This window comes from Sesamum indicum, linkage group LG6, assembly GCF_026168435.1.
Source record: "Sesamum indicum cultivar Baizhima isolate 11 linkage group LG6, ASM2616843v1, whole genome shotgun sequence".
NCBI lineage: Eukaryota > Viridiplantae > Streptophyta > Magnoliopsida > Lamiales > Pedaliaceae > Sesamum > Sesamum indicum.
In genome coordinates, this window is record NC_142662.1 from 3681980 (window position 1) to 3709979 (window position 28000).

The window sequence follows — 28000 nt, forward strand, 5'->3', positions numbered from 1 at the left end:
CATGATGAATATTGGATGATATTTATAACCAAGTGATATATATTGTTAAGACATGTAGTTTATGATTGACAATTTATTTGTGTGATTATTGTCAGTAGGTTATTATTAAATTTTGGTGCTTATGGTTGTTTCTTGACAATGGATAATTAGGATAAATAATATATGAGATAATCCTCGTAATATTTTAACAGATAAAAACGGCTAGTTTAGCAAAAAAAAAAAAATATATATTACATTTAAGTATAAAGTATGTGAGATCATAACATTTAACCCTCTCAATATTTTAAAACGTTACAATTTGGTCCCATGGGTATTTTCGTCTGAAAAGTTGGTCAAATCATAATCAAACTTTTTATCAAGAATATTTTCCGAATAAGACATGATAAATTGCTGGAACCCTACCGGTGGAGTTAAATGTAAGACGAAAACAAACTCAGGAGGGTAAATGTAATTTTTTATCTAATAGGAATGTATTTATAATTATATCGAATTTCAAAAGGTATTGGTGTATTTTACGGTATCTTTAAAATAGATCATGTTTCTAGAGACCATGATCATTAGGTAGGATAAATATAAATTGTATTAGTTATTATGTTGGTATATATAAGATTTCGGATGTATATATAAAGTAAATACTTAATATAATTAAAATATTATTAGGTAATTATTTAAGATAAATACAAATTAAATTAGTTATATAGTTGGAAATAAGATTTTGAATAACTATAAAATAAATATTTAATGTTTTTAAAATACGTGATGTTTTTATTGAATAAGATTTTTTTTATAATTAAATAATTCAATTATAAAATTGGAGATAAGATTTTGAATAAATCAAAATAAATATTTAGATAGATAGATATAGATGTGTTTTCATCATGTGTTCCCCCCGTTTTGTTCGCTTTGTGTAGCCTCCTATACTCCTTATTCAGTTGCGTTTGTACTTTGTTGAATACTGTACAAGAAAAAAAATTCAATTATATTTAGAGCCCTCTAAAAATATAAAATTATTTTTTTTAAAAAAAATAAAATTATACTTATACCCTTTCTGAAATTCTCGATACACTTGACCTCCCACTAACCATTTTTAGTAACAATTTTACGTGCAACTTTTCTTTGCTAATGAATAATCACTTTTACCACAATAAAAATTATTATTGTAATAAAGTAAAAAAAATTTACCTCAAATATATATAACTAGTGACAATAAAAATATTGTTAGTTAATTTTTATTCGGGGTAAGAATTTTTTGACTTTTTTCTTCTTATATACGGACAAAAATACAGTCGCAAATCACAGATAGCCAGCTGGCTATATCCACTGTAACAAAACTCAAGAGTTTCATATGCATGGATTCTGACGAGGAGAGAACTTCAGAAGATAGAACCAAATTTTTACTCCCCTCAAAAAAAAAAATAAAAAAATAATGCTAATATATATATATATATATATATATATAGGTGGAATATTGATAAGGTTGATAATTAAGGGAGAGTGGCAGCAACAGTAGCAGAAGCTTCCTCCTCCTCAATTAATATCCTTAGCATGTGGTGAAGTGCAGCGGATATGTCCTCTGCTGAACTCAACGGGCTACCTTCTTCAACCTGCAACCGTACACGCTAATGTTTTCATCATCCCAACAAATTCTTTCAACAATAATCATGCTTCAATATATTCTTTTGTGTTGTAATTTTGATACTTTAATATTTTATTTTTTATCTTTTTAAAGTTATAAAATAGTCGTGTAATATTTTGATATTTGACTATTTTAGTTCTTCTGATGTTGAATTTTATAAAAGTTGTCGAAATAAATTATGTGCCACCTGTTTTTTTTTTTTTTAAGTTTTCAGTTATGTCGGTAGAAGTGAACCAATCATAACAAAAGCCCAAATTTAAATGAACCACGTAGGCGCACATAATTTATTCTGACATCTTTTGCAAAATTTGATATCGATCGGAAAGATCAAAATTATAAAATGTCAAAAAATTATATGACTCTTTTACAATTATAAAAAGATTAAAAATATCAAAGTATCTAAATTATAGGACCAAAAATATATTTAACCTACAAGTTATATCAGTGTGTTTGGTTTTGTTTTTGGCCCATCTTCGATATGACCCAAAACACACTATCATAGTGTTTGATTTTGTTTTTCTAGTACTTTGTTGTGTTATGGGAAGATAGCGAGAGAAAAAAAGAGATAAATAAGAATGTATTAGAGATATGTGTATGATTAGATTTGTTTTTAGATGCATGTTTGATGTTGTGTTTTGGGAGACAAAAGTCACTGTTCATTGTCAAATCATGTCTTGTTTATATATATTTATATGTATGTGCATGTATGCATCTATATAGTATTTTTTTTGTGAGTTGATTAAATTATCTAGTACTTTTTAAATATATGTATGAAAAAATTATATTATTTTATTGGGTAAACAATATTTTTGTTAGATATTCTATTCGGAGTGATAAATTTAAATAGATTATTCAAACAACAGAGTATTTGAATTAACTATGTAATATTGGTATATTATTTTGTATTTTTAAAATTTCTTAATTATTCCATTGAAGTAAAAAAAATATTGAGTACAAAAATATTTAAAAATTTAAAATTAAATAAATTTGTATTTAGAAATTACATACACACCAACAGAAAAAATTATATACATTTAACATGTATATCAAGCCCTCCAATTCATCCTCCATTTTTATTGATTTTGAAGAACCATAAAAATCCAGTATTATTAATTAAAATTTATAATTATATAATACGATGGATCATAAAAATAAAACTGAATTTAATAGGGTTGTCCAATTATAATACTTCATCATGACACATCAGTCATGGAATGATATAACACACAGAAAATCATGTTCTCAATAGTTTTATAATTAACATATGACAACAATTTGTTGGCTCGCATATTTTATAAAAAGCCACTGTCTGTCTAAGGACCACCACGTTGCCGTGGTGGTTGTCCATGTGGTCACCGCGACCATGTTGTACTGTCTCTCTCACTATGTGTTTGGTCTCCACGGTCAGACTGCACGCCAAAATTACAAATGTAGTCTGTCCATGATCTAATACTGCCAACTGCCAACTCCATTTCTAGACTTCGACATGGTGCTAATGATATGTTGCGTGCGAGTCGTGGTCCACCATCCCCACGAGCTACCTATTCCACTGCATCTCAACTGCCAATATAAGTATGCATTTGTGCCACTGGTGGAGTGGAATTCGAGTTGACAATGGGGACATCTTCGCCACCTCTCACAGAACTATGCACGAAGTTACTACTCTCCCCATAATACGCATCACTACGCTCCTCCGAGTAAGCGGCAATCTAATGGGGCCCCATATCTCGAGCATCCTAGGGTAATGAGGCTTTGGGTACTAATATTATCGTCCAGCCAAAGGGTACTACTGCAACAAGGTCCATATAAACAAACAGACATTGCAAATTATATACTTATTAGAAATGGCAATTGTTGAGTTGCAGTCATCGTATTAGAAATAACATGACATACCTGCGACATTAGTGGTCGTAGCTCGTTGGGAAAATCCATATAAAATATTTCAACATCATAACGAATGCCTCGTATCTCAATGATGTCGTGGAACTAACGAAATCGCTCTTTCAACTCGTAGAATTTGTGACAGGCCTGTCCCAAGTGTAAGCATATCCAAAATATCGTCGAAATCCACGAGTCCAATGACCCATGTGTGCTTTTGCGCTATGATCGTGTCTCATTGGGACTCGGGTGTTAGTCGTCAATGCTCATCCACATTAACAGCTGCTCAACGTTCAAAGTCCAATGGTCATGCTGTGGCAATCCTACTAGGCTCCAAATATCTGCGATATGCCATGCCTGCAAAACATATATTCATAATGGTGTTTAAAAAATTGTATGCCGGGAATCATGTTTAACGATGTATGGTTAAAGTTCAATTTTCCGACAACTAATTTAAGAGTTAAAAATGTCAAACATGTAGACACCAAACTGATAAACTGCTTAAAAGTAAATGAGTATTTAACATGTATGCAAAACACATTGAAGCTAGTATCCTGAGGTTTTAATACAATACACACTAGTCAAAAGTTATCCATTAACAACATTCCTAGTTGGGATCATTGGATACCCACATCTGTATCGCTATGCTATCTCTAAGAGTTCTTTGTGCTTCTATCTCAATAACAGTAGGGTGTCCCCTATGATAAAACGAATTCCTAAAGGGTGGAATGTCGTCGTCTGGCTCATTGAATATGGTGTCATCATGGCTAAACCTGCGAATGAAATTGTGCAGTGTGCAACATGTGATGACTATAACGACCTGGTGCTTAACAAGGTAGATCGACATCCTCCACTATGGTATCAAAAAAAGCTTTTTTAGTACGCAAAAGGAACGTTCAATTTCATTTCAGAATGTTGAATGAGCATAGTTAAACAGATCATGTGGAGTACAATATCTTCCTCCATGTCCCCTATACTAGCTAAGTGATACTTAGTATCTCGATACGGCGCCAGGAAACACTGGTAATTTGTAAACCTAAAGTCTACCCAATAATACTTACCTGAATTTCCACCAGTCATCGTCATCAGGATAAATACTAGTATCATGTATTTTAGAACATCAATCGTGTTGGACTGACTGGCACATCAACTAGTTTACTCATCAATGGGAGGAAAAGAAAATATTGGATCCTGCGATACCTCATGGTGCAAGACACGGGCATCGGATGCAATACCTTTCCACCCAGCACACACATAGGTAAAATTCATATCGAAATCACATATAGTTAATACGTTATGGGCTACGCGGCCTACATAGTCCTACATCACACCTATATATGTGAGAATGCGCATGGAAAAAATATTAGGCGAAGTCGATTTGTGTTCATCGTAAATAATTGGGCGAGATCAAATACACGTTAAAGTATGGGTAGAAATCTGGATTGCTGGCCACCATCGGATGTGTTTTTGTGAAATTCGATCGAGTTATGAGCTCGGACGCCATGGCACACAAGGCAGAAAGCAATCGATGGAATTTATAATTAATAGTCTCAAGAGAGTGTTGAAATCGCTCCATATTGTCACGTTGTCTTTTGTGCATGCCAACCGTTTGCATAAAGAGTTCAACCTCTTCAATTAAGCTAACTCTAGACTTCTGACTATGAGGCAGCAATCTTCTGAAAGTCAATGCATCAACCAAAGAATAAAATCATGGCTTGGTCATGTGAATGTTGTCATGAAATCGTCAGGAGTGTGGGATTGTCATTATCTTCGCAATCCACCCGGAGACAGGGCAATGGTGTTACATGGCACATTCTCCCTGAATAACTCAGAACATACTAGATATCTAAAAGTGTAAAACTCTTCCAAGACATCAGATCGTTACTGGCAGGAGTCTAGTGTCCCCGTGTTGTCGCTGGGTGAGTTATTTTTTTCACGACCAGCCCCCTCGTTATAGTTTGTCATAGCTTTGTTCTATACTGTACACTAAAAAGGCAGCCACAATGATAAACTTTAGAAAAACCAGACACGTGAAACTAGAAAAGAAAACTAATATTAACTAAATACGTGGTAGGGTTACAGTCTAAATACTGAATTAGAAACATTACATAAGGCATGCACATAACAAACACAATGGTCTTCAAATAGATGCGGGCACTTAGTACTAAGCATTCACATGTCCAACAAGTATAACCAACACAGTTTGTTCTCATCATCTAGATGGAGGAAAATCATTTGAGTGCTGTGACTATGAAAATCCTCCAACGCGGTGGTGAAGACAACGTCCAACAGATCCTTAAACTATGTTAACTCGTCTATGCATTGATCAATATATTTTGTGTCTTTAGCACGGTGCGGTCAATCTTTTTCTTGGTATGACTCATTCAACCTGTCTATGGTCTCACACGTCTTCGACTACAACTCATTAATCCCGTGCCGTCCAGGATACTTGCTATTAGACGGTGAACTGAACGTTGGTGCTGTTGGCGAGGAAAAGTACTCGTCGGGCGATGGCATGGTACTGGAATGGGAGAATGTTGTATCCTCATAGTTATCTCTTGACCAACGACTACCTAAATGAGTTCCCGCCATTTTCTCATCGTCTAGGTCATAAGCGGTATGGATTGAACAATGTGGGTGGGCGGAGGAACGCGCATTACTCCTTGTTATGGTGTCCCGTGCAAACACCTGAGTGCATGTGGTAACCCATATTTAACAATTATCTTATAATCTAGGCTTTCCTACATTTTGTAAAATTTGTTGGGTTGTGTATATTTGTCAAAAACTAGGATCAATTGTTATATAATCAATGTACACTTAACAACAAATTCATATTTACCTAATAAAACTCCTCCAAACATCCAGTGTTGCATATTATAGTGTTATGCTCCAAGTCCAATCCCCACCCAGTCCCCCATTAATAATGTCGTACAGGAGTCGCCAGGTACGACCCATTCTGTCCAGTTTGCTTTATAGTTGGTTCATCATTAATGCACAGTTGTGACCTATAACGAAGTTCATCCTCTTGGTTATACGAGCACATATAGAGAGCGAAAATGTTGATGATTGAATTCGGTGACTGATGAACTCCTCATGCATGATCACTTATATAAAGCGAGTATTCATCGAGTTCACGTACGAGGAGTTCATCAATGACCGACTTCAATCATTTCGCCCTCTGTATGAGCTTATATAACCGAGAGGATAAACTTGGTTATGGGTCACAATTGTGAATTTATGACGAACCAACTGAAAGGTAAACTAAACAAATTGCGTCGTGCTTGGCGGCTCCTGTACAACATTCTTAAGAAGGGGACTAGGTGGGGATGGGACTTGAAATGAAACACTATAACAGGCAACGGTGGACATTTGGAGGAGCTGTATCGAGCAAACATGGATTTTGTTCTTAATTGTATATTGATTATATAACAACTGATCCTAGTTTTTGTCAAATATAGACACAACTCAACAAATTTTACTAAATGTAGGAAAATCTAGATTATAAGATAATAGTTGAACACAGGCTATCACACTTTGACCTATGAACTCAGATATTCGCATGGAACACAACAACCGAGAGTACTGCGTGTTCCTCCGCCCACACTTAATGCAATCCATACCGCTCATGACCTAGAAGCTGAGCAAATAGCAAGGACTCATTCAGGCACTCAACGGTCAATAGATATCATGCCATCGCCCGACGAGTACTTTTTCTCTCCGCCAATGAAAGAAGTGTGAGACCATGGATAGGTTGAACGAGTCATTCCAAGGAAAGATTGATCGCATCGGGCCTAAAGCCACATAATCTATTAAGCGGTACGTAGATGAGTCAACAAAGTTTAAGGATCTGTCGGACGTCGTATTCACTACCGCGTGGGTGAGTTTTCATGGTCACAACACCAGAACGATTTTCCTCCGTCTAGATGATGAGAACAAACTGCACTTGTTATACTTGTTGGGCAAGTGAATGCTTAGTATCGAATGCCCACATCTATCTGAAGACCATTGTTTTTGTTATGTGTATGTTCTATGTGATGTGTCTGATTCAGTATTAGACTAATCGATCAAGTATTTAGTCAATATTCGTTCTCTTTTCTGATTTCACATGTCTGACTTTCCTAAAGCATACCATTGTGACTGCCTCTTTTAGTGCACAGTATAGAACAAAACTATGGCAAGCTTTGACGACGGGGCTGATCGTGAAAGCAACTCGCCCAACCACAGGACGAGGACACCAGGGGCTCTATCCAGCAACGAATCTGATGTCCTGAAAGAGTTTTACACTTTTAAAAATCTAGTATGCCTTGAGTTATTTAGGGAGAATGTGCCACGTAACACCTCTGTACTGTAAAGAGAGGGATGGATTGTGGAGATTATACAACCCCACACATTGGAGGTTTTTATGACAACATTCAAATGACCAATCCATGTTTTCATGCTTTGCTTGATGCATTGACTTTCAGGGGGTTGTTGCCTTATGGTCAGACATTTAGAGTCAGCTCAATTGAAGAGGTTGCACTCTTTATGCAGACAGCTGACATGCACAAAAGACAATATGACAATATGGAGCGATTTCAACATTCCCTGGAGACTAACAATCTTAGATTCCACCGAGTGCTTTATGCCTTGTGTGCCATGGCGCCCTAGCTCATAACTAGGCTGAATTTTACTGAAACACATCCGAGGATGGCCACCAGTCTCGATTTCTACCCATACTTGAAGGTATATTTAATCTTGCCCAATTAATTACGATGAGCACAAATCGACGTCGCCTAATATTTTGTCCGTGCGCATTCTCACGTATATTTAGGTGTGATGTAGGACTGCGTGGGAGCGATGACAATACGTTGGTCTTAGTATGGGTCCCCCAAGTAGAACAAAATAGATATCGTTCGCAAAAAGGCCGCCTAGCCCAGAACGTAATACCAATATGTGTTTTCAATATGAATTGTACCTATCTGTATGCTGGGTGGGAAGGTATTGCATCTGATGCTTGTCTCTTACACCATGAGGTATTGCAGGATCCAATGTTTCTTTTCCTCCCATCGATGAGTAAACTTTGATGTGCCATTCAGTCCAACACGATTGATGCTCTAAAATACATGTATCCTGATGATGATGACTGGTGAAAATTCAGGTAAGTATTATTGGGTAGACTTTGGGTTTACAAATTACCAATGTTTTCTAGGTACTAGGTATCACCTAGCTAGTACAGGGGACATGGAGGAAGATATTGTACTCCACATGATCTGTTTAACCATGCTCATTCAACATTGTGTAATGAAATTGAACGTTCCTTTTGCGTACTAAAAGAGCGTTTTCCAATACTGTAGTGGGGGATTCCGACCTACCTTGTTAAGCACCAGGTCGCTATAGTCATCGCATGTTGCACACTGCACAATTTCATTCGCAGGTTTAGCTATGATGATTGCTGAGATAGAAGCATAAAGAAGATAGCACAGCGATACAGATGTGGGCATCTAAGATCCCAACTAGGAATGTTGTTAATGGATAACTTTTGACTAGTGTGTACTGTATTTAAATCTCAGGATACTAGCTTCAATATGTTTTGCATACATGTTAAACACTCGTTTACTTTTAAGAAGTTTATCAGCTTGGTGTTTACATGTTTGACATTTTTAACTTTTAAATTAGTTGTGGAAAATTAAACTTTAACTATACATTGTTAAACATGATTCCCAGCATACAATTTTTTAAGCACCATTATGAGTATCTGTTTTGCAGGCATGGCATATCGCAGATATTTCGAGCTAGTAGGATTTTCATAGCACGACCATTGGACATTGAACGTTGAGCAGCACAAATGTGGATGATCATTGATGACAACACCCGAGTCCCAATGAGACACGACCATAGCGCAAAGGCACACATGGCTCATTGGGCTTGTGGATTACGACGACATTTTGGATATGCTTACACCTGTGATCAGGTCCGTTACAAATTCTACGAGTTCAAAGAGCGATTTTGTTAGTTCCACGACATCATCGATATATGAGGCATTCGTTATGATATTGAAATATTTTGTATGGACTTTTCCAGGGACACGACCTCTAACGTCGCGAGTATGTCATGTTATTTCTAATACGATGACTGCAACTCAACAATTGCCATTTCTGATAAGTATATAATTTGTAATGTCTGCTTGTTCATATGGACCCTGTTGCAGCTGTACCCTTTGGTTGGACGATAGTATTAGTACCCAGATCCTCATTACCCCAGCATGCTCGGATATGGGGCCCTATTAGACTGCTGCCTGCTCAGACGAGCGTAGTGATGCACATTATGACGAGAGTAGTAACGTCGTGCGTAGTTCAGTGAGAGGTGGGGAAGATGTGCCCATTGTCATCTCGAATTCCACTGCACCAATAGCACAAACGCATACTCATATTGGCAGTTGGAATGCAGTGGAACAAGTAGCTCATGGGGATGGTGGACCACGATTGACGCGTAATGTTTCATTAGCACCATCTCAAAGTCTAGACTTGGAGTCGGCAGTTGGCATTATTAGATCATGGACAGACTACATTGTCATTTTGGCATGCAGTCTGACCGTGGAGACCAAACACATAGTGAGGGAGACAGTACAGCGCGATCGCAGTGACCACATGGACAATCATCACGGCAACATGATGGTCCTTAGACAGACAGTGGCCTTTTGTAAAATATGTGAGCCAAAAAAATGTTGTCATTTGTTAATTATAAAATCAATGGGAACATGATTTTCTACGTGTTATCTCATTCCATGATTGATGTGTCATGATGAAGTATTAAAATTGGACAACTCTTTATTAATCCTGTTCTATTTTTACGATCGATCGCATTATATAATTATAAATTTTAATTAATTAATACTAGATTTTGTGGTTCTTCAAAACCAATAAAAATGGAGGATGAATTGGAGGGCTTGATATACATGTTAAATGTATACAATTTTTTTGTTTGGTGTGTATTTAATTTTTAAATACAAATTCATAATTTTAACTATTTAAATATTTTGTACTCAATGTTTTTCTACTTCAATGGATCAATTAACAAATTTTAATAAAATAAAATAATATACCAGTATTGCATATATAGTTAATTCAAATTAAATACAAATTCATAATTTTAACTATTTAAATATTTTGTACTCAATGTTTTTCTACTTCAATGGATCAATTAACAAATTTTAATAAAATAAAATAATATACCAGTATTGCATATATAGTTAATTCAAATACTCTATTATTTGAATAATTTATTTAAATTTATCACTCTGAGTAGAACATTTAACAAAAATATTGTTAATCCATTACTAAAGTGAATTTAATTATTTATTAAATATCTAATTATTATTTAAATAAAAAATTTATAATTTTTTATACAAATATAATGAAAAAAACACTAGATAATTTAATCTGCCCACAAACAAAATATTGTATATATACGCAAACACACATATAAATATATATAAAAGAGACATGATTTAACAATAAACCACTTTTGTCTCCCAAAACACAACATCAAACGTACCTTTAAAAACAAATTCAAATATACATAGATATATTCAACACAAACTTATTTATGTCTATTTTTTTTCTCAGTATTTCACATAATACGACAAAACAATCAAAAACACAAAATCAAACAGTATGTATAGATTCTTTTGCATGTTCTGCTCATTTTCCACCGTCTTAATTTTGTTACATCCTACTCGCAACTTTTTCCCATAAGAATGTGTGACTGTAAATTAATGCTGTCATTTCAAATTTATGGGTTCTCAAGAAACACAAAGTTAGGTTCACTTTTTGGGTCATTCATAATTTTTGTCATAGTATGTAATTTTTTTTATATTATAGCAGAAATTTATCTGAATAAATTTGTATAAGAATAAAATTATCACATCTTCATATTTAATGAATTAAAATTATAATTTTTCCTAATTAACACTTTATGTATATAATTAATAATAATTTCAATATTATTACTTAATTTCTTATCACTATATTCTCCTTTTTTGGGTCAACTACATGTTGAAACATTCTTAAGTCGTAGATATATGTTATAAGATACTTTTATAATTTATAAAGCGTTGTATTTTATTTTAAAAAAAATATTTTGAAGTGTTTGGATATATAGAATATATGATTATGCAATTTATGAAATATTATTAATGACAATTATGTAACTAATATTATCAAAATTTAAGAAGCTTATTAATATTTTAAAAATAATTACATTAGAAACTCTTTACCTTTAATTTCTTTTCTTTTTTAACTAAAACAAAAGTTGATAAGCTCCTAATATGGTATTTTTTCATATTATGAGTTGATCCTTCAAAATATATTTTTTATACAATATAGTCTTCTAACGTATATTAAAAAGCTTTGGATAGAAAATTCTTCGGAATCAGCTGGTTGGTTCGAATTTGAACCAATTATATGGTAAGTCAATATACTTGTCATGTGATTGGTATATAATTCAGGAAAGTGACCAATCATATGACAAGTATACGACAATTGCTGTGTGATTATTTTGATTCGACCGAACTTGATTTGAATAAAAATAGATATGTATAACGACAGAATAGAAGAATAGCGGAGGATGGTAAATGTCATGTGTGCGTACCTTGGCGCTAATGGAGTAAAGGATGAATGACTGGGAAGTGGTGAGATTGAGATGAAGCACATTGAGGAAGAGAGAGTGAAAGGCAGCCACAAGCTTCGAGAGCTGCCGAACCCGTCGGCCGGAAACGATCCGAATACTTGCATGGGCTTCGACTAAGGTCACTTGTACGTCCGCAACGGCTGCTGCTTTCCTATGGGACGTGTACTTACTGCTCAATGGGTTATGACGAGAGCAGCTGCACAACTCAGGTGTGTTGGGAGGAAATGGCTGCTTTGCATCATCGTGGTCACGGGACGTGGTAGTACACTTGAGGTGAGTATGTTTGTTCTCGAGCAGTAGTTGAGACGACGCCTTGTTGGCTTCAAGTGACTGCAAGATGTGTTCAAGCTCCTTCACGAATTCAATTGCTCCACCAACGATCGACGCCTGGTCTCCCTACAAATATCGGACATTTTCATGTCGTATCTTCAGAGGGTGTGTCACTTTTCACTACAAGAAAGTAAGGCGTATACTACAAATAATATTGCAACGTAATTAATTCTGTAGCTAATGAAATGGACTAACAATGAATAGTTCGCAGCAAATTGTGTATTAAAATTATCGAAAAAAAGTAAAGTATGTAGACAATAAAGTGCTCAACAATTTTGTAATTTGGATTATGCAATTTACCATCTGTAATATATGAAAAATACCCGTGTGAAAAAAGAAGTAGCAAATTACCCTTTGTGTTTAAAAAAATGAAGCAAATTACCCCCTATCGACGGTTCAGATAGGGGGTAATTTGCTTCATTTTACAAAATACAGGGGGTATTTTGTCATTTTATTTTTCATAGGTCTTTTTTGTTCATATCTCATATCACATGGGGATAAATTGTATTTTTTCCATTATAATTCTTTAACTATTGAGATGGACTAATAATGGATATTTTGTAGCAAATTCGGTATTAAAAATATTCAAAGAAAATTAGGTTCATAGGCAACGAAATGGCTACAAATATTGCAACAAAGTGTACGTTAGTTGTTTTTTTATTGCTAGTGCAACGACTTAGCTATGAAGTCTTGCGTAGGGAATAAATTTGAAAATGAAACTATAGAACAAAATTAACTACAGAATTATCGTGGTTTTGGAAATAAAACTTGTTACAAAGTCTAATTTACAGTGGAAACAAAAATAATTAGGAATATTCCGTCATATATTAACGAATATAGCTACAAAAATTCTATTTTTATATTGACGATACTACTACAAAAAAATTGCTATATAATTTTCGTAACCATGGCAGTGGAAATTAATTGCCAGAAAATTTCCATTTTAATTGCAACAATATTTACTACAGATTTTCTATTACTATGTGTGAAATTTTATCCCGCATGAATTATGAACTAATAAAATAAACAGTATATAAGCATCATGCAAAAAACTCAAGTGCATTACTGATAAAAAAAAAAAAAAAGAGTGCATCCATTGATACTTTTTAGTGAATTGTTAATAATTGAATTTCAAAATGCATTCAAGTGGGTTTGGAGGCAATCCTTGCATGCATTCAAGTGGGTTTTGGAGGCAGTCCTCGCGTCCAACAGGCTCACGAGCCTCCAGCGTGACAAATGATATAAAAGTCGACCATCTAGTCGCAATGGTTATTTCATCTTATTGCAACAAAATTAGCAACAAAACCTATACATATTATATACCTACATAAACAACTATGAAAATCTGTAGTAATGAGATAGCTACAAAAATTAAAATAATTATAGTCAAAATTAGTTAAAGATGTATAGATTTCAAAAGCAACTATAATCATTTTTTGTAGCTATAAGAGCATCTACTACGACTATATTGAAATGGATGTCCTGTTTTTCGTAGTGTTTTGTCTATTTTCTATTGAAAAAATATCAATTTAAATCACGGTAAAATAATACATGTTATCCCGGTATAGAAATCAATGCAACAACTTAATTAAATATTATGAACATGATTAATTAATTAATATTTATTAGGATTTTAACTATGGTAAAAGTATTTTTTATAATTAGTTCTTAATTATGATTAATTTTTGAAACTCATTTATAGAAACAAGAACACCTGGCTGTTGTAATTCGGTAATCATTTGAAATTTGCTATATTATTTTATAAATTTAAAATAATTTCATATAATAAAAATTACTTATATAATTCAGCTACAGATAGACCGTACTCTCTCTATGCAGCAGCAGCAGCTAGCTCCTGTCTAGGTAGGTGGGTAGGACAGACAATGTTTTTGTCATATATGGTTGGCTTTATAGCAGGAAGGAACTAAGATAAAAAAGTATAGTGCAGGCAAAAGGAGAGAGTTGAAAGAATAATTGAGACCGGAATTTTAATTAGAATTCCATTATATTTGTCTTGTAATTCGTGTATAAATAAAAATAATAATTAATTATAAAATAAGTATAATAATATATTGATTCTTTAATTAATTTAATTCGATTAAATCTAATTTGAACAAAAATCTTCCACTAAAGGGTAAAAGAATGGAACAAATACAAGTAATCCCTTTGTGATATTGCAAATGAGCAAACAAATAGCGATTTACCTCCCTATATTTTTTAAAACACAACAATTTACTCCCCTATAATTTTTAAAAATAAAATAATTTACCTCCTTACACTAGGTTAAATTGCTATATTTTTTTTATAGGGAGGTAATGTGGTCATTTTCAATATCGGAGGAAGATAAATTAATTCACCCATAAATGAATAGTTATTTGAGAATGAAATTGTACTCTTCAATCCTTACCAAATTATTGTAATTTCAAAGAGAAGTTGTGTTGTTGCGCCCAATCGTCAACTTGAATTACTTACCAATTCATAAAGCAATCATCAGTTTCTTTTCTACATAAAGGGCTTGATTTGAGGTTAGCTTTTGACATACTTGTACAAACCAATTTCCTATATTTCCTTTTACCTTAGTGACATGAAAAGTGCAGTAACTTTTTTCCTTTTTTTTTTAAAAATGTAAGATTATAGTCCAAATTTGATGAAATAAAAATGCAATTAAATCTGATTCGATATTATAAATGAGTAAATTATTTCATGAAAAAAAGAATTATGCTTTATATTTTTAAAATACAGTAATTTATTCCCTTCTATTTTTCAAAATGAAGCAATTTACCTCTATAGATAAGGAGGTAGATTGATTCATGAAATTACTTTATTTTGAAAAATACAGGAGGATAAATTGTTATTATTTTTTCGTAAAAGGATAATTTGCTCATTTATAATATGACAGGAAGATAAGTTGCATCAAACCCAATTATATGCAGTTAAGTTAAAGTTTTTGAATTAATTCTTTTTAGTATTAATTTATCATAATTTTATTTGATCAAATTGCAGCACAAAGTTATGCAAACAAGATGAGAAGATTTATTATTATGAATTTGGATTAAATTGAGGTACGTACTCTTTGGACATAAGAGTCCGGCATGAGAGAGCGCAGCATTGCGAGATGCTCATTCATTTGTCTGCGCCGGTTCCTCTCAACTGCAATGTGTGTCATTCTCTGAGTCTCCGCTTCCTCTTTGTTCTTGCATGCCTTTGGCCTCTTCCTCCTCTTCTTGCGGCCTTGCACCTCCAGCGAATTGGTTGTTTCCGGTGGTGGCACGGCGGAGGAGCAGCTGCCAGTGTCGTAATTATTCTTGCTCCTGTATGTGGTTGACGAAGCCTTTGATTCGTTGATGATGAAGTTCAAGCGTTCATGGGAGGACAATGCATCTGAACCCATCTCTCCTCTCTCTCTCTCTCTCTCTCTTGCTGGTTATTTTAGCAGTTGTTTTGAGGGTGGTTCCATCTTTCTGCAAGAGAATTGAGAAACCCAATACTGTTGACTTTGCTCAAGTTTAAAGGCTTCGACCCTTTTGTTGTCTTCTTCAGCTTTTTAGAGAGAGAGATAGACTGGAGAGGGTTCTTTCGTTTCTCTCCAACTTGTGGATGCCAAGGCACAATAATACTGCCTTCTCACGGGCATGAACCACATATCCTACACCATATTCTGCCATCCCTGTTTATATTTTAAATAAAACCCAAGCATTTTAGCTTATAGAAAAAATGTAATTTTAGTTTCGTGTATCAAGGGGTGATTTTGGTTCTGTTCACATTAAAATTCTCAATTTGGTGTTATAATTTAAAATTTTTTTGCCGGTTTGATTAGAAAATTCTACGCCATCTGCCATGTTGGGACTTTCAATGAATTTAATGTTGTGACAGTCCATATTATAATAATGATGACGACATCGTCTAAAGATAGTTTTTTTTTTTTTCTTCTAATGATCGTTATAAAATAACGCTTCATTTTCTAATGTCTGGTTTTCAAGAGTTATTTTAGGAGTTCCAAAGGCAGTTACAATACAAAAAAATTTATATATATGTGCAAAAGTTGTTTTCATTTTTAGCCACTTAATCCCATAGGTGGAAGTAAACATGGCTAAGAAGTAAATATGTACAAAACAATTGACTAGTTTTTCCATTGAATCAATGGCTAGTTTTTATCCAGTGACTATGATTTGATATATTATAATTGCACTCTTTTGACTTTATATATATTATATTTACCTCCTTACAAGCATAAAAGTTATTACTAGGGAAATGTTGAATAAGGGTAAATTAGAAGTTAATGACATCAATCAGCAGTTTCGGTTCGAACCCTAATAGAAAGGGTCAAATGTATATAGATGATTCTCGAAGGGGATGTAAGTGTAATTTTAATTTCTTTTAAAAAAAAAAGTGTAATTTAACATTTTCAAAAAGGGTCTAAGTGTAATTAATCCTGTACAATTTTTATCTTTTAAATAAATAGATGACAATTATTTTTGTATATTTTTATTTTATTTAAAATATATAGACCACATGTATTTTTTTTGTTTATTTGGAATAAATAGATGATCCACCAGAAGAAATTCGTTTTTGTTGTGGTAATTACCATAGTTAACAAATCATTGCGATCATGATTGTGTTACTGTTATTACTTGTTGTTTTTGTAAATAAGACCAAAATATTAATTACAGTAAAAAATTATTACGAATCTTTCGGTCACATAAGTAAAATCATGGCAAATGTTGATTATTCATAGTCAAAACTTAAATTTTGACATTGATTTTATTAAATCATGATTGTTAGTATTGATTTCTCATTATTTTTAAGTTGTGATTTATCATAATGGGAATAATTTACTTTTTCGTAAATATAATCTTTGTACACACAACGTTATATATTAAATATAGTAAAAAAGAATTATATAAAAAGTCTTGGAATAGAATAATTCAATCGGAAATCTAACGTCATGAGGAATAGCTCGATCGAATGTTCTTCCGAAACTTCTGTTTGTTAGAAGCAAGAGATTTATAGTAACCTGCATGAATGTGTGTGTGTGTGTGTGTGAAGAGAATAAGGATGATTAATTCTTATTGCATTCGAACACACAACAATTTCGATGCGTGATAATTAAAATGGTACATCAATTCGTCACAACATCCCAACAAGGACAACAATTGCTTAGATACATGTATTATAGCATGAAACATACGTACTTTGACAATAGTAAGAGATACAAAAATCTGTATAATTTCATAAAGGGTACTGTTTTGTCAGAGTTAGTATTGTTGTTGCTGCTGCCTCTGTAGGCTGATCAACTTGTAATAAGCGCCATCTTTGTTCTCTACCAGACTGGAATGAGTCCCTTGCTCTATAATCCTCCCATCTTGCAACACGGATATTTGATCTGAATTCTTGATGGTGGACAGCCTGTGCGCCACCACGACCGTCGTCCTACTCTTCATCAGCCTGTCGAGAGCTTGCTGGACGACACGTTCCGATTCCACATCAAGTGCGCTCGTGGCTTCGTCCAACAGCAAGATGGAAGGGTTCTTCAAGATGGCTCGTGCGATGGCCACTCTTTGCTTCTGCCCGCCTGAGAGTTGGACCCCTCGTTCCCCGACTTTGGTTGAGTAGCCCTCCGGAAGGGCGTCGATGAAACTATGCGCGTTAGCCAATTTTGCCGCCTCGATTATTTCACCTTCCGTCGCTCCTTCTTTCCCGTAAAGGATGTTTTCGTAGATAGACGTGGCGAAGAGAGCCGGCTCTTGCTGCACCAGCCCAATGTGCTTCCTGAGTGACTTGAGCTTCAGTTTCTTTATGTCTTTTCCTGCACAAATTGACATGATTATTGCACCACCCAAAAAAAAAATAGATTATCCCTACTTTGTAATGAATACAATCTAAAAATCGTAGTAAATCAGTATTATCAACTACAATCAAACAAATCAATTTAAAAACGTAAGTTATTGGTCACGGGCCTTGCCTGCTGAAACAATAACAATGATCAATAGCTATGCACAACTGTAGTAAATTATTATTGAACATGATTTATGTGCCGAATTGTTAAATCTTATAAGCTCAGTTCGAACATTACCATCAATCATTACTTTGCCGGAAGTAGGATCATAGAATCTGAGAATAAGGGCAATGACGGAGCTTTTCCCAGAACCACTTTGACCTACTAAGGCCATACTTCTTCCGGCTTGCACTCGTAGATTGAAGTCCTTGAAAATCAGAACGTTAGGCCTTGAGGGGTAGCTAAACTCGACGTCCTTGAGCTCAATTGTTCCATCAACTCTTGAGATCTCTTCCCCAACATCATTTACGATCTCAGTCCTCCGGTCGAGCACTTCAAACACGGATGCAACCATTTGATTACCCTTAAGGAGGTCGGGCGCCATAGCTAGCGTCTCGCCCATAGCTAAGGCCGTTACGATCAATACCATAAACGACTTCATGACTGATTTAAAGCTAGCAAGCTCCTTCTCCATGAGAGTCGAACCATACCTTATATGAAGTTGAGGAAAAATGAGTACTTTATATCTATGAATTCATAGCTTATTACTCAGAGAAGTTCATATTTTAAGGTGGTGACAAACGTTGAACTAGTTTTAGACAAAAAGTTAGGTTACCATAAGGCAAGACCATAGGATGTGAAGATGAAAAATTGGGAGACTCCGTAAAATATCCCTGCAGCCTGCCCACGCCTAAACGAACTCTTAGAGGGTTCGATAAGTTCGTGAGAATAGAGCTCAAGTACTTTTTCCTCCGAGCAGAATGCTGCAACAGTCCGAATGTTGCTCACGGCCTCTCCTGCGAGCATGTTTGCTTTGAGATACGCTTTGTTCAAGTCAACACCATAGCCTTTCATGAAAATTTTCTGAAATAAAAACATAGATCATTCATATAGAGAAATATGAATTCATATCTTCTGATGCACGACCGTCTAATATCTTCTATGACATATATTTGTACCTCGCTAATATGTCCGCTAATAGTCAATGGATAAGTGGCGATGACAACGAGAGTGAGTCTCCAGTTCAAGATGAAGGCTATAATGAATGAGGTAACGACTAGACCTACGTTCTGTAGGAGGATGGTCCAGCGGTCAACCACTAGCGTCCGCAGTAAAGTTGCGTCGCTTTCTAGTTGTGATGCAAGCATGGAGCTCGTATTGTTCATGTCGTCGAACCATCCTATCTCATTTCTCAACATAGCTGCAATTACATAAAAATAAGTTAGTGAACTTCTGCGGAAAGTCAATAACCATGATATACATACATTCATCAACATCTCTTTTCGGATAATTACATAAACACACCTTGAAGTTTAAGCATATTACAAATTCCTCCTCACCTCGTCCGATCGTTGGGAAGAAATCTAGAATGTTAAACATGACTTGGATATATGCAGTATAATTTATTTATTTTTTTACAATTAAGGGGTTCTTTGTTATACCGAATCGCAAGGGGCTGTCAGTATAATTATATCTATCATTTTCAAGCAAACAATCTAATTAGCACTTGTTATAGTGTTAACTGGCATTTCTTGAAAACTTACCCGTAAACATCTTTTCTCTAACACGAAGCGTAAGCCGTTCTCCCATGATACCGAAACACAGATGTGTAATAGCATGAACGATGACTGTTATAACAGCACCGCCACAGAAGAGGAATGCGATTTTCCTAACTTCCCGACGTGTCGTATCCCAGTCCATGTAGTAAGAAACAAGAGCCTGAGTGACACCGAGCGCGAAAAGAGGCATCTGCGCCCCTGCAATGAACGCGCAAACATGCCAAAAACCCCATAAAACCAGTCGGGCCGCAACATGGAATACAGTCTTCTTGAAGAGATATGCACCGGTTTGACCATCTCAGGTGCATCACCACCAAATCGGCTTAGAGATCTCTCAGAACGAAAACTTGCACCTTGACTTCTCGTCGTGCGGGATAACTCTCTTGAAAACCGAATGCTGCCTTGAGAGTACCTAATGCTGCAGCCAAAAATGAAATGAAGCTCAGGCAGCATAGCAAGTGTCTCAGATGTTACATTCTTGAATAGGTAAACATTCATCAGGAAGTAATATTTCTTGAAAAGCTGGCTGTCTAGAGATAGAAAAACCAGGAGATTCGAGCTAGTTTTACATCTGCTGCAAATCTTGAGATTAAAGAGAAATCATATTCACTGTTACACCATTTTTCCTAAATTTCACCAGGATCAAGCAGGTTTTGTTCTTCCCATCTAGTGAAGTAACAGTGTTAAGTGCATTTTACCCACTGTACAAAAACTAATAGCACAAAACCCTCCTACACAAAAAAATACGGCAATGCGATTCGTTACCGATTTTTTTTTAAAAACATTTACTGTCTCCCGTGTCAAAGGGTCGAGTTGCCCATTTTCTGAAAGTTTAGAACGTCGTGTTGCCTCATATAGGCCTACTCCAATATAGACAGAAATAAATTTGGAACATATTGGAAATACTTATGGCTCAACCTCAATTTACTATTTGAGAAGTTAAAAATTGAATATGCAGCAAATGATTCCATGCAAATATATTCATTGTCTATGCTTTTTTCATGGTCCCCAAAAATACATCAAGGACAGAGATGTATAGTTTGACAATTTGTCAATGTCGTACCTGAGAGGTCGGCCCGTTGCATGTCCATGAGATGGCAAGCGATGTAAGGAAGCTGCCTCTTGCAGTTGAACAAGAGAAGCATAAGCACTGTTTGGCCTTGAGATGAGCTCTTCATGGCTGCCAGTTTCAACTATGGCGCCATTTTGTACGACAGCTATAACATCAGCATGTCTAATGGTGGACAAACGATGAGCCACGACAACGGTCGTTCTCCCCACCATTACACGGTCCAGAGCCTCTTGAACGCTCTTCTCGGACTCTGCATCAAGTGCACTAGTAGCTTCATCCAACAGCAAGATCGAAGGGTTTTTCACTATCGCACGTGATATTGCGATTCTTTGTTTCTGTCCACCAGATAGCTGTATTCCTCTCTCCCCCACCTGTATAGTACATTCATGTTTCTTTTCATTAATTAGTTCTGAACATGAAGTGCTTCTTCACAACCTCCTGCATCAGGGGGTCACATTGTTCTTTTTTTCTTTCCAAAGGAGCTTTTTGCCTATTAGTGTTTTCAGATGGGGTCTGTTGCAATTAACCTACATAAACAAAAAGCACCCTACTTAATCGACGATAAGTACCTGAGTTTCAAATCTATCAGGAAGGTTGTTAATAAAGTTGATTGCCTCTGATAGCTTGGCTGCACGTGTTATCTCTTCAGCAGTTGCGTCGTTTTTCCCATACAAAATATTGTCGCGGATGGTAGTGGCAAAGAGGGCAGGTTCTTGATTCACCAAACCTATTTGCTGCCTAAGCCACTTCAGATCAAGCTCCCTTATATCAGTTCCGTCCAACAGTATATGTCCTGATGATGGCTCGTAGAAGCGTTCTATCAAAGATATAACGGTGCTCTTCCCTGATCCACTTCCTCCAACGAGTGCCACGATTTTTCCCGCAGGAATATCCAGACAGAGTTTGTTGAATATCAGCACGTCGGGCCTGGACGGGTAGCTGAACATGACATTCTTGAACTGGATGTGACCATCTACTTTACTCAGTTTCCTGCCATACTTGGAGCTGGTCTTACTCACCGTGTTACGTTCAATCATCTCAAAAATAGGGTATGCAGCTGTCTTTGCTCGAATAAACGCTGTGATGTCTGGTGCGGCTTGTCCAAGTGACCTGAAAGATAGACAATTAACATGAATATTGACAAGGACTTTCCAATTCAATCATGGCTACCTATTTTCTACTAAAGAACATCATTCCTAGTTACACTGGAAGCATATGCAAAGAAAAAAGATACGAAATGTAACATAGATTACTTTCAACTGTGTTCTGGAACAATCACTTCAATGATCCAAATTTGATCAAATCTAATGATATGACCATATACATAACTTAGAAGAGTTTTAAGAATGCACTAATCGAGGTTCTTCGAGTAAGATACAAGAATTGATGGCATTTCACACTCCTACGAAAATACTAATAAATACAAAACTCCTTCGAGACAAAAACATACAAGGGATCGAAAAGGCTGCACGACCCTTTGAACTCTTAAAAAATAAGCTGACTGCCTCCCATGTCAAAGATACGGATGCCCGTTCTTTCAAAAGTTCAGGGGATCGCGTTATTAATGTAAAGGAGGGTTTATATGCAACAAAAACCCTCAGTAAATCTAATAATATGCCATAAAAAAACCCTGAAAAAAAAGGACAATACGATCTCCTAAACCTCTAAAAAAAAAGGGCTACACGACTCCCTAACACAGAAGGTGTAGACTACTATTACTATTAACCCTGAACGGAGTACTGAAGTAGCATACTTATTATTTGTCAAAAATGGATTTGGAACGATCTTAGAAATGCAATATAACTTACAGGCCAGCAATAACGACATTGAGCATAGTCGTGAAGGACTCTCCTCCATTGGCAATGTTCTTATGAACAACAACGCTGTTGAACCAAACGAGCAACGACCACGAAAGGAAAAGCACGCAATGCAAGGTTCCGAGTCCAAGACCCTTTGCCAGCCCTGCTTTCTTCCCATACTTGTAAGTGTTCAACAGTGCTGCTGTGTATGATTTAACTGCCCTCTCTTCTCCTGTAAATGCTTGCACTGTTCTCACATTACCAATCACCTGTAAAGCAGCTACACTTCAGTTCACAAGGACTGCTAATTATTGGACTAAAATTTAAAAGAATTTCAACGTAGAAGATGCATGTAATATGAAAAAATCGTAATTAGGAAACTGGACTAAATTAAAAAAGAGTATAATATGTGGAACAAAAAATGCAATTTTCGGGCATCGGATATAACATGCAATTAACTGCAAAAAGAACGACCAACATCAAAATTTGGCAAATAACAAAAATAAGTACAATAATCCGATTGGAAAAATTGCATTTTGCGTCTCCACAAGTTAGCCTCTTTGCATTTAGGTCATATTAATTTTATTTTTATAACTCACCCATTGTTTTTCAGTCTTGAATTTAATAGAATTAAATATTGAAAGTATAACTGCAAATATTTTGGAATTATGGAATAAAATGCGGTAAGTTGAAAAAATGCAATTTTTTTCGGCTTGAAAATTCTAACCCAGACCCGACTCGACCGAACCTACCAATCATATTGCAAGTGCATTATGATGGGTGTATAGTTCAAGGAAAGTGACTAATGATAGAAAATTCTAGCCTGGATCCGATTCGGCTGAACCTGAACCAATCATATCGCAAGTGCAATACACTTGTTATATGGTTGGAGTACAACTCAGAGAAAGTGTACAATCACATAGCAAATATGACATATTTTCTTTGTGATTGGTTTGATTCAGCCAAATTTTATCCACATAAGAATTTTCCGACTAATCACATTGGTTCGGCCAAACGTGATTCGGGTGGTTGGTAATGTGATTACTAGTATGGAAAAGGAAAAAGATGGAAGGTGTGAAACCTCTTCAGCAATTTCTCCGGCTTTAACATAAGAGTTGCGGACTCGGGCAATAAGGCCAGTTGCAACATAAGCATAGATACCACCAGCAAGAGCAATCAAAGGTACAATCGACAGCGTCACCAAACTGATTTGCCAAACTCTGATGAAACCAATGGCGAAACCTGCTATGAAACGGCTTATGTAGTGCAAGAAGTTGCCCACCTGCCCATAAAAATTAACAAACACATATGCTACCAAATTCAGTTTTCTTTTGCCCAAGAAATTCTCACTGTCTTTCGTAATTGGAAATTCCAGGAGGGAAATACATACATCAATTTCAAAGGTTGATTTAGTTTCGGAAAATTGCAATTTTGATCATATAAGTATGCAAGTGGTAATTTTAGCCGCGTATAAATTAATTTTATTCTATAATTTTAAAAATATTAAGGACAAAAATTATCAAAAAAATGCATTCAATTAAGGTAGTCATGTGTAATTTTCTAATCATTTTAGTAAATTCTGGTCATTTTTATTTTAATGTGCAAAATTTTTTAAAATTATAGAATAAAATTGCTAAACGTGATTCCGAAAAAAAAAAAAAACTAATTGTTACAAGAAACTCCCTAAAGATTTCAAGAATGAAGTTGTATGCCTGCCACATTAAGGTCGAATTGCCCCTTTTGTTTTTTAAATTGAAAGCCATAACTGGTATTTATTGAATAAATTAATTACAATGATCAACATCAAATATATATTTCTAATAATAATCGATAACTATAAATAATCATACACTAATCATCATAATTATATTTCAATAAATTTGATTTATTTACAATATCAACTTCGGGAAATTCAATATAACTTAGTAATATCTTGACTCTCTAATGTGAATTGAATTTTCTATTTCAAATTTTATTGCATCTTATCTTATAATTAATAAGTACACGTCATATATATATATATATATATATATATATGTCATCTGTCAATACAGAAAAAAGAAAATAAAAGAATATTAAAAGATTATCCGATATTATATATCATTACGGTTTATAGAAAAATTATGTTAAATAAATACTATCTACCAGGGTCAAAGAAAACTGATACGAAAACATAATTTACCGATAATTAATTAGCATTCATCATAATATTACTTGTATAACTAAACAATGTTTTAGCCCCACTTGCGAAAACAACGGCTAATAGCCGTTGCACAGTCATAATTAGTTAATATTTGCCATAATTTTTTACTGTTAATTACAGTAATAAATAATAAAATATATATATAAATAGTTCTTTTAGTGTAGTTTATTTAAATGTATATATATATATTTTATTAAAAAAAAATGTATATGTGAAGAAATACAAAGGCACATGAATGACATAACAATAAATCTGTGAGAGGCTTCAGTTGGAGTATTGACCACCTAAAAGCATTGATGGCTATGAACTGAACCCCCACAACTGCCCAACCATCTAAATAAATGCTAAGCACCAACAGGAACTGCATGCATTTACTATTATATCCCCCCCCAACTCCAACTCTGTTGCATTTGCATGCACAGACATAAAAGCTGCCCGGCAACGCATACGGCCAGCCTCGTCAACTCCCCTTCAAAAGCTACAGACAACCTAATTAATTATTGTTTAAATCGTCACTCATAAATGAACGCTTTTTCCACCCGCAAATATTCTTAACTACTTGGAAATAATAATTAGATAAGATGAATGAGTGTGTGCTCAATCATCTCATTTATTTCATCACTGCAAGTCAAAATTTTAAGGTTTTAGACTTTTAGCCACGACAAATACAGTTTCAATCTTTTTTATTATACTGGTAATTTTCGATTAATCAATTAAAAATCAATTAAATTGAAAATTTAGTTTTTACGAATATTGAATCGAAAATTCCAATAGGTTTTGGTTGTTTTCTTTTTTTAAAAAAAATTTTGTCATTCGATTCGATTTTGATTTCTTGCGCTGGTTAATAGAATCGAACAGAAAATCGAACTTTAGAAAAATACAGATTATATTATAAATATATAGAAACAATATATAGATTTGTAACAAAAAATAATAATTTTATGGTTAATAAATACTTAATTATTATAATTATTGCTTAAATAAATTATTTACAACAAACACATTAATGTACATTATTTTTTAAAAAAAAATTCCAATCAATTAGGTGCAATAATGGGCGAACCAAAATAAGTTTGCTGTTTAACGAATCGAACCAAATATTTCGATTCGGCATTCAATAAACCATTTCGACTTACCAAAAATCTAATTAATTGAAATTTCAATTCGACTACAACCCCTTATTTCACATCATATTTTTACATATAACGTTACGCGGATAAAATTTACATCATTTGTATTTTCTAAAAATGAAAAGATTTAAAAATTTAAATTAAAAAAAGAAAACACTATTAATTTTTTCAAAATTTTATCATAAAATATGTGGAGCCCACATGCATGTGACAGATGGAAACAGGCAACATTGGACCTAACATCACATTGCATTAATCCTTTTGATAAAAACCGCATTAAATGCCATTTTTTGCCCCTCAAAAATCAAAGTCAAATTTCAGATTGTAAATAAGAAAATATTGTCGTTCCCATTATTATAATTTAATTATGAATTAAATTACAATAAATGTTCTTAATGATTTGATGTAATTATAAATACTTTTTTTAAATTTTAACTGTACTTCAAAAATTAATAATTATGAAAAAAAGAATAAATTAAAAAAAAAAAAAAAAAAAGAAAGTACCTTTTCAGAAATAGCATCCTGCACAACAATAATGTCAGTGGTGATAGCAGAAATGACTTCTCCGGTGGACGCTTCGGTGTCGAAGATGCTGATGTCTTGACTCAACATACTCTTCAAATACGCCATTCTCATCTTTGCCGCTTGTCTTTCCCCTGAATGCATCCAACAAGCCACCTCTGTACGTACGTATATACACATACATACATACATACATCAACATTTCATCAATCTTTCTATATATTATCATCATACACGCACACACACGTGCACGTATGTGTGTGTGTATGCTCGGTTTATACATACATACATACGTAATAATAATTGCACCCCATCTGTATTTTTTTACCTGTCCATGATGAAAACATTATGACTATGCTCAGATACACAAAATCCAACGAATACTGCAAAGAATGAAATCAAATGTTAATTACTTACAAACAACAAAAGCATAATGATCGTCGTGTACTAAAATGTTACATGTTTATTATATACAAAAAATTTAAATTTATCAAAAAATTGCCTCCCTAGTGCTTTTTCTACTAGACGAAAATCGTAGTGCAAAACCGAAACTTATAATAAAAACGAGACATTTTTTTTTTGCTATGATTTTACTAAAATCGTAGTGAAAGGCCAAAATTCATAGTAAAAACGAGACTTTTTTTGCTACGATCTTACTAAAATCATAGTGAAAGGCCAAAATTCATAGTAAAAAACGAGACGGCTTTTTGCTACGATTTTACTAGGAACGAAAAATATACCATGGCGACTTTATGGGAAGCTTCTTTAGGGAAGAGATAGGCCAAGCCAATGATGTTGATCAACTGTCCGAAGAAAATGAAGAAAACGGGGACGGAAGCTCCGTGCACGCAGGCGCCGACGGAGCCGACGAACATCAGGAAGTAGTCATAGCCATCTGCAAAAGCAAAGAGTTTCCGCAGCCCGACGCTCTTGGTCGCTGGCTTTCCTGATTTCTGCTTCTCCTCGTCATCATCCCTGGAGATGGAGAACGGCGACGTTGCTCCTCCTCTTCCTCCTGTTGATGCAGATTCCTGCTGGTTCATTATTAATTTCCAAACAGGGTTTTTGTTTTTTGAGTTTGATTCTTTTGTTCAGTGGTCATGAGAAGAGTAGAGAATACAAGCCAGGTTTTGAGGGTATATATATATATATATATGTGTGTATGTATATGTGGGAAGAGGAGAGATAGACTTTGTTTGGCTAGTCAGG

At 34.7% G+C, this 28000-nt stretch overlaps 2 protein-coding genes across 4 annotated transcripts; both read right to left on the reverse strand.

The window, feature by feature from the left end:
* Window positions 1-1293: 1293 nt before the first annotated feature.
* Window positions 1294-16190, reverse strand: LOC105165152 (transcription factor bHLH71). Of its 3 annotated transcripts, XR_016065775.1 has the most exons (4): window positions 15582-16189; window positions 12143-12577; window positions 3530-3871; window positions 2817-3425 (listed from the first exon to the last, which is right to left on the reverse strand). XR_016065775.1 is itself a non-coding variant. In XM_011084057.3 (3 exons), exons 1-3 carry the CDS (start codon window positions 15900-15902, stop codon window positions 1485-1487), a joined length of 876 nt encoding a protein of 291 aa, XP_011082359.1. In that variant the 5' UTR covers window positions 15903-16179; the 3' UTR covers window positions 1294-1484. The 3 variants fall into 3 exon arrangements, 2 of the variants coding, with proteins under 2 accessions (XP_011082359.1, XP_088737298.1); XM_011084057.3 differs by lacking the exons at window positions 2817-3425; window positions 3530-3871 and adding an exon at window positions 1294-1604 and having other exon boundaries at window positions 15582-16179; XM_088881172.1 differs by lacking the exons at window positions 2817-3425; window positions 3530-3871 and having other exon boundaries at window positions 11783-12577; window positions 15582-16190.
* Window positions 16191-17567: 1377 nt separating this feature from the next.
* Window positions 17568-27989, reverse strand: LOC105165151 (ABC transporter B family member 2). The gene is given in 14 exon segments (XM_088881748.1): window positions 17568-17942; window positions 17944-18317; window positions 18585-18997; window positions 19123-19370; window positions 19466-19707; window positions 20051-20278; window positions 20281-20462; window positions 21129-21508; window positions 21707-22247; window positions 22946-23205; window positions 24018-24218; window positions 26774-26949; window positions 27120-27174; window positions 27532-27989. Coding segments are annotated over 14 exon segments (3687 nt in total). The 5' UTR covers window positions 27835-27989; the 3' UTR covers window positions 17568-17858.
* Between the last annotated feature and the right edge of the window lie 11 nt (window positions 27990-28000).